Source organism: Corythoichthys intestinalis, chromosome 11, assembly GCF_030265065.1.
Source record: "Corythoichthys intestinalis isolate RoL2023-P3 chromosome 11, ASM3026506v1, whole genome shotgun sequence".
Lineage (NCBI taxonomy): Eukaryota > Metazoa > Chordata > Actinopteri > Syngnathiformes > Syngnathidae > Corythoichthys > Corythoichthys intestinalis.
Genome location: NC_080405.1, coordinates 49,466,461 through 49,478,684, shown reverse-complemented (window position 1 = coordinate 49,478,684; position 12,224 = coordinate 49,466,461). Strand labels below are relative to the sequence as shown.

Sequence of the window (12,224 nt, the reverse complement as noted above, 5' to 3'; positions counted from 1 at the left end):
TTTATCCTTTTATTTATTTAGATGTCAAATAGACAGCAGGGCCGAGAACGAAAAGTGGTATTTGGTAAGTGGCAAATGGATTTTGGCATGTGGCATTTTCTTTTGGCATGTGGCTTTTTTTTTTTTTTTTTTTTTTGGTATTTAGCAAAATTGATTTTGGTATGTGCCATTTTTATTTGGTATGTGGCATTTTTTGGTGTGTGGCAAAAGGGATTTTGGCACGTGTCATTTTTTTGGTATGTTGCAAAATGGATTTTGGCATGTGGCTTTTTTTTTTTTTGTATGTGGCAAAATTGATTTTGGTATGTGGCATTTTTATTTGGGATAGAAAATAATTTAAAGTAACAAAAAATAAAATAAAAATAAAAAAAAAACTAAAAAGCTAAAATGACAAATAAGAAAACATAGAAAAATAATTCAAAATAAAACTTGTACCAAAAAAATGTAAAACCTGGGTTTCTAGATTTTGACATCATCAATGCATTTTGATTTTAAATAATAACAAATTTGTATTTTATCCTTTTATTCATTTTGATGTCAAATACAGTATAATACAGGGCCGAGATCAAAAAGTGGTATTTGGTATATAGCAAAATTGCTTTTGGCATATGTCATTTATTTTATTTTATTTATTTATTCATTTATTTTTTGGTATGTATCAAAATGGATTTTGGCATGTGGCTTTTTTTTTTGTTTTGTTTTTGTTTTTTTTTGGTATGTGGCAAAATTGATTTTGGTATGTGGCATTTTAATTTGGGATATGGTAAAATGGATTTTGGCATGTAGCATTTTTTTTTTTTGTTACGAGGAAAAATAGCTTTTGGCATGTGGCGTTTATATTTGGTATGTGGTATTTTTATTTGGTATGTTGCGAAATGGCTTTTGGCATGTGGCATTTTAATTTGGTGTGTGGCAAAATGGATTTTATATATCCTCAACCTAATTAACTACCATTCAGAATATGCACTGTTCTTTTAGAAATGTTTCCCTCAAGTGGTCGTTAGGAGGATTGCAGTCAGCTCCAATCAAAGGTTTCTCTTTCGTGACGTTCTTACTTCCGCTTGTGCAACTTCACTTCTGCCCAACTCCTCCAGAAGAAGAACATTTGCTATTAAAACAGTGCCCTGAGATTGAAGTGACCAGATCACTGGCATATTTTTCATTGTCGTCGCGCGATCTTTAAGGACCCAAAATGAAGGTGGGCCGCTACACTGTTACCATGGTTACAGTTTTCGTCGTCGTCGTCCCGCTGTGTTGCCAAATGAAAAGTTGGGACGCGCACTTGAAGCACATGAACGACGTGCTGGACGATTTCACTCCATCTGAGGGTCGTTGCCGCCTCATGTACGAAGGCAAAGATGAGTTTGAGCGCTTCAATCGCTGTTTTCAGGTAAGAAATTAATAACGGCCACGCCCACTACGTACAACCCGGAAACTTTACGAGTTGAATTTGAATTCTGTCAACTCAGGATGCTACGACGCGTCATGCGTACCTGAACTCATTTTCAACTAAACCTCAGTCTGCTAAGTATGGAATAAACCACTTCTCCTCCCTTTCACCCAAGGAATTCCGAGGTAGGATGAGCTGGGATATTGTTCCGTTGCATGTGAAACTAGAAATTACTGGGGATGTCCCCAATTCGATAACGTAATCGGAAATTTTGCCCGATCACATAATTTTCAGAGGACTGGAATCGGGTCAAATTAGATCGGGTTTTTCAAATGAATTCATTTTTGGGGGGAGAAATATGAACTCATAAAGCAAATTTATAACGAAAAATTAAAACAATTTCATTCGTTTGTGCTGAAAAAAAAAAATTGTTAGTGCTGTTTTATCGGTCAATCTGAGGTTAACCAATCCCCAATTTTGATTAAAAAATAGCTAAAAATGATGTCAATCGTGTGTGCTACATTTGTGCTGTAAAAATATTTGTTTTTGCCATTTATTGCGAAATGGACCCAAAATGGTGCCATTCTTTATGCATCCATCGTTTTATAGATATGGAGTTTTAATTTCAACAGATGATGTCAATCACAACCCCTAATTTACTGCAAAATAGACCCGAAGGGGTGCTATTCGTTTGTGCTAGTTGTTTGGACACCCCTCTGTTATTAATAGAGTTGGTACGCTTCATCAGACACAAGGGCGGTACTGCAATTGACGTCATCAGTCGAAATTAATATCTCAATACCACAATTTACCTACCTACAATTTTTTACAGCACAAACGTAGCATGAACGAATGGCACCATTTTGGTTGAACAATTGTGGGCGAATACTTGGAGCCAGTTTATGTGATTGTTTTTGATGATGTGCGGACGCTAACTGATACAGTGTGGCACATAATTATTTAATCAACCACCAACTGTGCAAGTTCTCCTACTCGAAAAGATTAGAGAGGCCTGTAATTGTAACATGGGTAAACCTCAACCATGAGAGACAGAATGTGGGGGGGGGGGGGGGGGAGAAACAAAATCACGTTGTTTGATTTTTAAAGAATTTATTTCCAAATTGCAGTGGAAAATAAGAATTTGGTCACCTACAAACAAGCAAGATTTCTGGCTGTCAAAGAGGTCTAACTTCTTCTAACGAGGTCTAACGAGGCTCCAGGCACCTGTATTAATGGCACCTGTTTTAACTACTTATCGGTATAAAAGACACCTGTCCACAACTTCAGTCAGTCACACTCCAAACTCCACTATGGCCAAGACCAAAGAGCTGTCGAAGGACACCAGAGACAAAATTGTAGACCTGCACCAGGCTGGGTAGATTGAATCTGCAATAGGTAAAATGCTTGGTGTAAAGAAATCAACTGTGAGAGCAATTATTAGAAAATGGAAGACATACAAAACCACTGATAATCTCCCTTGAGCTGGGGCTCCATGCAAGATCTCACTCCGTGGTGTCAAAATGATAACAAGAACGGTAAGCAAAAATCCCAGAACCACAAGGGGAACCTATTGAATGACCTACAGAGAGCTGGGACCACAGTAACAAAGGCTACGATCAGTAACACAATGCGCCGCCAGGGACTCAAATCCTGCACTGCCAGACATGTCCCCCAGCTGAAGCCAGTACATGTCCAGGCCCGTCTACGGTTCGCTAGAGAGCATTTGGATGATCCAGAAGAGGACTGGGAGAATGTGTTATGGTCATATGAACCAAAATAGAACTTTTTGGTAGAAACACAGGTTCTCGTGTTGGAAGGATAAAGAATACTGAATTGCATCCGAAGAACACTATAGACCCTACTCACGTGACGTCACAGCCACGCCCCCGCGCCATGTTGTCCATATACTCGTCATGTTAATGCATTAGCGCTTCGTAAATTCCTCCTATTATGGCGTGTTTTTCTGCTCATTAACATTGTGCGTGGCGGTCGGTTGCAAAAACAGAAGATAGACGGAGAGACTTGAAGTTTTACCGTATTCCGAGAGACCCGGAGAGGAGACCGAGATTGACTGCTGCAATTCGACGAGAAAACTGGGCTCCAAACGACTACCACGGATTATGTAGTAGTCATTTTATATCTGGTAAGATGCATTTAATATATATTTAGAGGGTTTTGGGCTGACAACCACAATTAAGATCATTGCTAGGCTAATCGCCGACAACATACACTCAGACGTTGTGAATGAACTACCTGAAAATATATAATTATAAGGGGATAATCAGACAGTTGTCATACAATTCATTTACAATTTCACTATTGAGGTCAAAAGCCAAAAAATAAATTCAACTAGGGACAATCTGGAGTAGTGCTATCGCACTTCATATTTATTACATATTATATATGTATGTAGTGAGAGTGCTATCGCTAAACCATATAAACATTAAAAGCCCTAGCTCCATTGACAAATGACATGAAATACATTAGACTTGACAGTGGATGTTAGCAAGAACAAAAGATTTTGAATTGAAAATTTCGTAACTCACCTTCCCGAGCACACGATAGATTCCTGCCGAATTTTCGTGGATGAGGACCTGTTTCACCCAACCAGCAACAAAGTATTTATAAGCCTCCAAGCTCTTAAAGTTTTTCAAACTTTCGTGAGAATAGTCTGATTTTGTGTGGACAAGATAGTTGTAAATATCAGGGTCAGGCAAAGACGGCGAAGACAGCGGGTCGAAAAACATTAATTTAGGCATCAAATATGGATCTGGCGAATGGATAAACTGAAGCTTTTCCACATAACGCCTTTTATGCAACGCATCCAATGAGTTTACAGCGTCCGATAACACCGGGCTTCCATGAATTGCTCTATAACTTGCACGACTAATTGAAAACAATGAGAATAAGTCTAAAAATACGGACAATATGGCGGCCGGGTACAGCGACACGTCATTTTGTGACGTAGGTGAGCAGGGTCTATACTCACTGTGAAGCATGGGGGTGGAAACATCATGCTTTGGGGCTGTTTTTCTACAAAGGGACCAGGACGACCGATCTGTGTAAAGGAAAAAATGAATGGGGCCATGTATCGAGAGATTTTGAGTGAAAATCTCCGTCCATCAGCAAGGGCATTGAAGATGAGACGTGGCTGGCTCTTTCAGCATGACATTGATCCCAAACACACAACCAGGGCAAAAAAGGAGTGGCTTCATAAGAAGCATTTCAAGGTCCTGGATTGGCCTAGCCAGTCTCCAGATCTCAACCCCATAGAAAATCTGTGGAGGGAGTTGAAAGTCCGTGTTGCCCTCAAAACATCACTGCTCTAGAGGAGATCTGCATGGAGGAATGGGCCAAAATACCAGCAACAGTGTGTGAAAAGCTTGTGAAGAGTTACAGAAAACGTTTGGCCTCCATTTTGCCAACAAAGGGTACATAACAAAGTATTGAGATGAACTTTTGGTATTGACCAAATACTTATTTTCCACCATGATTTGCAAATAAATTCTTTAAAAATCAAACAATGTGATTTTCTGGGTTTTTTTTCACATTCCGTCTCTCATGGTTGAGGTTTACCCATGTTGACGATTACAGGCCTCTCTAATCTTTTCAAGTGGAAGAACTTGCACAATTAATGGTTGACTAAATACTAGGGCTGTCAAAATTATCGCGTTAACGGGCGTTAATTAATTTTTTAAATTAATCACGTTAAAATATTTGACGCAATTAACGCAGATGCCCCGCTCAGACAGATTTAAATGACAGTACAGTGAAACGCTCACTTGTTGTGTTTTATGGAGTTTTGCCGCCCTCTGCTGGCGCTTGGGTGCGACTGATGTTATAGGCTTCAGCAACCATGAGCATTGTTTAGGTAATTACTGACATCAACAATGGCGGGCTACTAGTTTATTTTTTGATTGAAAATTTTACAAATTTTATTAAAACGAAAACATTAAGAGGGGTTTTAATATAAAATTTCTATAACTTGTACTAACATTTTTCTTTTAAGAACTACAAGTCCCTCTATCCATGGATCGCTTTAACAGAATGTTAATAATGTTAATGCCATCTTGTTGATTTATTGTTATAATAAACAAATACAGTACTTATGTGTTGAACGTATATATCCGTCTTGTGTCTTATCTTTCATTCCAACAATAATTTACAGAAAAATACGGCATATTTTACAGATGGTTTGAATTGCGATTAATTACGATTAATTACGATTAATTAATTTTTAAGCTGTAATTAACTCGATTAAAAATTGTAATCATTTGACAGCCCTACTAAATACTTGTTTGCCCCACTGTACATGCTAATCATTTGTTATTTGTTATTGCTGCATCAGCAGCTCCTTGTAAACAAATTTGATTTGCTATTATTGAAGATGAGACTGATTTTATTTTTATTTTAGTTTAGTTTCATTCAGCAAGTGTTGATGTCATGAGCAACTGAATGAAGTCAGCAAACATCGTCATTTCGGAGCTTAGCTCACTGTTTAGCTTTGGACTTCACTCCAAAGTCTTTGCGAGGACAGTACAAGGATGTTTAATATATGTTTTTTTTTTTTTTAATTTAGAGAGTGTTTTGAGATATTTAAAGGTTTAATTCCGATTTACGCGGAAATCCAGGGTACATTGCAAAGGCAGGAACGGAACTCGTTCGTAAACCGGGGACTGCCTGTACGCCATTTGTGTGTTGGTTCATCGAAAATCTTATCTCCTGGCATTCAATGGAAATTTGAAAGGGAACCGACTTGAGTTCTACTTGTTTTACAAGATTTACATCTCGCAAGAGGTTGAATTCTTTGTGTTCACGGCAGATTTGTACCTGCGAGCAATCTCTGCGCCCGCTCCGCCGTTCCTCGGAGCCAATACAAGGGAGCTGCCGGCCAAATTTGACTGGAGGGACCGAGCGGTCGTGGCGCCGGTCCAGGACCAACAAGCAGTAAGATGGAACACAGAGAGCTGTATTTTTAGCTGGAAAATAATAAATAATTAACAGTTCTTGTTTTTGGATACAAAAGGAGAAAACACTTTTGAAAAAAGTTTTTATGTTGGACAGCAGCAATATGATGATGATGATGATGATGATGTTAAAACAAAATCCAAGAACTGCATACACCCGCAATTAAAAGTTTTGAGACCATTCAGTCGTAGAATGTAGTGCTCCCTCTAGTGGTACTCAAAAAAACAAAATCACTGAATGTAATTTATTATTTAAATCCAAATTGAATGCCCGGCTTTTCATTGTGTGTTGAATCAAATGAATACAAAAAAAAAATGACTTAAGCGATGAATGTATTTATTTTATTTTATTTTATTTTATTAATTTGAATCCTTCCACGGACATTTTCCACGACACTGGACAGTTATTCAAAATTTGACACTTTAGACCAGGGGTCCCCAAACTACGGCCCGCGGGCCGGATACAGCCCACCTCCACATTTGGTCCGGCCCCCTGAACAATACCAGTATACCAATTTTTTTTTTTTTTTTTTTTTTCTTCTCAATAGTGTCATTTATTTCCTGGCCTTTTTCTGTGAAGAACTCAGAGAGGGTTATTTGGTTATTATCTATTTAATTAATAGTGTTATTATTGTTTGTTATTATTATTATATTGTATTATATTATATTATATTATTATTTTTATTTTATTTACTTTTTTTCCGTGAAGAATCCAGAAAGGGTTATTTCATTTAGGCTTTCTGAAAAACAATAATTTTTTTACATTTAGGCACTCCTGCAATCGTCACTCTTTTTCTGTTACAAACTGACCCCGGCCCCTCATCAGAGAAGGGAAAAGTTATGTGGCCCTCACAGGAAAAAGTTTGGTGACCCCTGCTTTAGACCTTTAACCCTTTATAGTGTAAGGGATTATATTTGCATAATTTTTTTTAATTTTTTTTTTATAATTATGCATTTTTAAATGATTTCAATGTTAACAAAAAACGGAAATAATACAATCAAACAGATAAAAACGGAAATACACTCTTAAAAAACGGCCCCAATTACACTCTAAAGTTTTTTTCACCCCATAATATTTACTAGAGGCGTGCAAAATTTCCGATTCTTAGATTATTCGCGATTCGGCCGTGGAAGATTCGAGAACGATTCACAAACATCCAAATTCCGATTATTGAAATATGCCAAGTAAAGCGGAAGTACAACACACTCAGCGCGCCGCGTGGTCTTCGGGACAATGAGGAATGGAGCGAGAGTAGCTAAACATCATGCTTCTCATTACCCGGCCCCTCGGGTAATGCCAATGCTCAACTCACGGCTCTAGCTCAACTCATGCCACGAGATAAAAAAACACAACAACATACCTGACTGCTGCCGAAAAGCTGCTACAAAGTATATCCACATAATGTTACGGTAGATATCATTTATATAGGACTAGATGCAATATGGATTCGGTAGCGTTAGCAGCACATCAACAAAAAGCTAGATGCGGGCGTTAGTAAACGGCCGCCATCTTAAAGCAGTAGACTTCCCTGCAAGGCTGTTGTAGCAAACCTTCCAAGCAAACCTAATTAACTTTTTATCTAAAATAATCCTAAATCGGTAAAATATTGACTTGAATCTATCTTTAAAATAGTTTTAAAACTTTCACATGTCGAAAGTAGACAAAATGGAAATTATGGAATAACTGGAGCAATTTTAACAACTTTAACGGTTGATTCACAACATTAAATTAATTGAATGTAGTTTAAAGCGGCTGATACAGAATGGGGACTGGAGATTTTTATTTACTGTTATTTTTATTTATTTTTTTTACCGCTATATGTTAACTTGATACTGAAATAGTAGTTTGGTTTAGCCTGAGAGTATTTTTGAACAATTTTGGAACTAATGTACAAAACATTTAAAAAGAAAAAAAAAAAAAGGAGGGGGGGTGCATTAATAATCGTTTTATAATCGAATCGGAGCCTCTTAATCGTAATCGTAATCGAATAGTTAGGTGCCCAAAGATTCCCAGCTCTAATATTTACTGTAATGCCATTGATGATGCTAGACATCCAAATTATTTAAACTTGAAGGACTGACTTTGAATGCTTACGCATAGGCTTCATAATATATTGACGGGACACGGGGCGTGGGGCCGATTAATAGGGGGCCTATCTCTGTCATAAAGCTGACCGAGTAGAAACACAAAGAGCTTTTTACGTTGAAAATTCTTTTGAATAAATGCTTAAATCCTTGAATTCTTTATAGATATGGACGTCTCGATTCTTGGTTAAAGGGTATGAAAACGCAAAGGGGGTGTGAGACATCAATAGAACCGTTATGTGCCAAGATAACAAATATTGATAAAGTTAACAAAAAAATCAATCACATTAATGAGCAATTATCGAAAATAAATTGAAAATGACGAACATTTCCGAAAGTGTTCCGGAAACAGCCGAATGGGGCGGGGACGTCACTACAAGTAAATGAAAGTCGAGGCGGAGCCAGGTGCCATTGTTTTTTTATCAACGAGAGAGTAGCGTTCGGGTTTGTTTGACCAAAACATCACTAAAATGGTTCAAAACTGCTGTGCTTTGTGGTGTACAAATAGCTATTTATCGGAATATAGTATCCATGAGTTCCCGAACGCAAAAAAAAAAAGCTGGACTACGCAGACAATGGGTAAAGTTCGTCCGTGCAAAGAGGGCTAATTTTCTAGACACAGCCTCCGGCACGGTTTTCTGTGGTGCGCATTTTCCACCTGAAAGCTTCTCGAACTATGGACAAGTGAAATCGGGTTTTGCTAAAAGATTGCTGCTCAAAGCAGATGCGGTGCCCACCATACACGCGCAGCCACCTAAATGTCCCATGACACAAAGAAAGAGGACGAAGACTGCCACTGATGAGACCACCTCACCATCCCAGGCAAAGCAAAGGAGGGTAGTTGCTAAGCTGGAAATGGCCAGTGTGAGTACTCTTCTATAATAAAAAAATATCACACATTGGATACAGGACTGGACACATGTATAAATTATCGCTCGTAAAATATATAGAACAAATCCTCTAATCCCATTCATATTTGTGTCTGTTAGCAGAGCGAAAAGCTATGATAGCGCAGTAAAGGATAATTATTCTATACATTATTTTGCGGTCACGGTGTATAAGCTTCACAAAAAGAAATACAAAACAAATCATTGGTGTTTCCCACACAATCTGCTGCCGATGTTTCATCAGTGTCATTGCTCCCCTCAATGACCGTTTCATTACACTGCATTGGCGTTCGTTTGGGCTCAAATTGGTAACCTAAAACACCGATTAAAGCTTAGCAACTCTCCTTGTCACCATTAGATGAACATTCGTTACGTCCTTCTACGTCGTATTCGTCGCTGAAACTAGAAACGAAATTGTCTGCCATCATCGCCGCCATTCAGTATTGAAGCACTGAGCCTTTTTCTTGTTGAAGAAACACCCCTCACTGTCAATTCTGAATTCTCTTTATTGACAACGAGGGGTGTTTCTTCATGAGGGAACACAATGCAACAGCATAAACAGCTCAAAACACCCCTAATTCTCCCCTCACTAGAAGGAATTATATTGATGCAGACAGGCGCTGCCCCCCCCAGTGGCCTGTGGCACTCTCTTCACTTGTAATGACGTCACGCACACAATCTGCCAGATCTCGGGCGCCGGTCATTTTAGCTTGACAATCGATCAAATTTCTCTCATTTTCTTGTGTGTAATTACACGAAGTGGCATGATATGAATACAAAAGGCATGCATTTATGGATAAATGATGGAATATTAACATTTCATCCTTAACCCTTTAAAAGCAAAAAAAAAAAAAAACAGGCATTTGGCATTTATTTTACATAAATATGTCGAATGTGCTGCTAGTCTTTAAGCTATTGTGGCGCCGCCTTATCACCACATTGAGCTTTTTACGTTGGAAAAACTTGTGAATAAATGCGTAAATCCTTGAATTCTTTCTAGATATGGACGTAAAACAGTCTCGATTCTTTGTTAAAAGAGCAAAGAACCGGGCAGTTAGCATTTATTTTACGTAAATATGTCGAATGTGCTAGTCTTTAAGCCACTGTGGTGCCGCCTTATCACCACAAAGAGCGTTTCACGTTGAAAATTCTTGTGAATAAATGCTTAAATCCCTGAATTCTTTATAGATATGAACGTAAAAGAATCTCGGTTTATGGTTAAAAACAACAACTAAAAATAGGCAGTTAGCATTTATTTTATGTAAATATTTCGAATTATGACACCAATGCCGTAGCGGTTAATATCTCCCATTGATTTTTTTTCACAACTTTTCAAAATGCATGCATAGTGCGAAAAATATTAATTACCTTAAATCCTCGAACAAATCACCCTTCAGACAATCCTTCCTGTTTATATGCGGTACAGCTTTCGTACTTTTCAACATAAATCCCACGTAGGATGGCTGCATGTGTTTAACAATAACTGCGACCGACCGAAACGGAGTGTGGGACAGCCCCCTACTTGAAGGCGTGGCGCAGTGTCTGAGGAGTGCGTCCCATCAATATCATTATGAAGTCTATTTTGTTCATTGTTCATTCGCTGCCACCCTCCCATTTCGAATGGATTGGACGTCTACTAGTGATAAACTCATTCTAATTCACAGCAAAAACTTGTTTTTCTGTTTATTAAGGGTGTAACGGTACATGTATTTGTATTGAACCGTTTCGGTACGTGGTGCTCGGTTTGGAACGGAGGCGTACCGAACGAGTTTCTGACGTAATGTAACCCTTACTTTTCGAGGCTGTGAGTCCATCGGGTTACAGTTTCTTTGTGTAAATTATATTTACTCCGTCTTCTCTACTATAATGACGGCCAACACGGTGGGACAGTATAACCCAGAAACGTCAATGGCGCGACAACGTGGCCGCCGTGAGAACGCAGTGAAACACGGGCGTTAAAGTCAATCAGCCAATGCACACCAGTCGCAGTGCGGCCGCGTTTTAGACGTGTACCAGAAGCAGCTCAACACGACGCACGCGGAAAGAACGGCAGAGTTTATTATTTAACGCGAGACGCAACCCTCCTGCGTCAATACTACTACCAGTAGCTAGGATCGGGCAGACCGGAAGTCACTCGTGTAAAAATACAGTGGATCCGGTCGATTTTCAAACTAATATGCAATCGTAACTCACTGTTGAGTCCATCAGATCTCTTGAGTGGTAGATCGGGGCGCAGTTGACTTGTCTTTGTTGATTTACTGCTGTCTTCTCTGCTATAATAATAACCAACACGGCCCCGTGTTCAATACAAAACTCTCCTACCACAACAAAACAAGTAAGAACTAATATTCACATAGGAACTAAAGTTATACAACATAAAATATACAATATAAATGAATACTACATCACATTTGTAAAATAAACACATAATAAAATAAATAATAGCCCATTTAAATAAAATAAATTGAAATGAGCTAAAACACCTGTAATTAAATAATAAGAATAATACACAGATCTGTGGCGCTTTAACTTGAGAAAATCCACCAATAAAGCTTTTGAAAACCGTTCCTAAGGAAAAAAAAAAGATTCATTGAGGCATTTCATTTGTGAAATACATGTTAAAAATACTGGTGCGCGATAATTATTGGTCTGATAATTATCGGTCCGATAATAGGAATTATGACGTCATCCCGATAAATCCAATAACATTATTAATAGGACCGATAATATGTATTGTGCTGGCTTTACAGTTTACAGTGACTTTACACACTAGTATAGGAAAGCAGTTGACCATTTGCTGGGCATTGCTCCCACCTGCTGGTCAGAATAATTCATCGCATCTATTTTTTTGTCAGTAATTTTGTTCACATTACAAGCTCATTCACATACACATTG

At 38.3% G+C, this 12,224-nt stretch overlaps 1 protein-coding gene across 1 annotated transcript in view; it reads left to right on the top strand.

Moving 5' to 3' along the window:
• The first annotated feature begins 1,072 nt into the window (after positions 1-1,072).
• The window catches only part of ctso (cathepsin O), a 28,252-nt gene continuing 17,100 nt past the window's right edge, over positions 1,073-12,224 (top strand). The window contains exons 1-3 of the mRNA XM_057850389.1: positions 1,073-1,390; positions 1,470-1,575; positions 6,213-6,337. Coding sequence (XP_057706372.1) covers positions 1,193-1,390; positions 1,470-1,575; positions 6,213-6,337 — 429 coding nt within the window. The 5' untranslated portion in view covers positions 1,073-1,192. The remainder of the gene's footprint in view (positions 1,391-1,469; positions 1,576-6,212; positions 6,338-12,224) is intronic.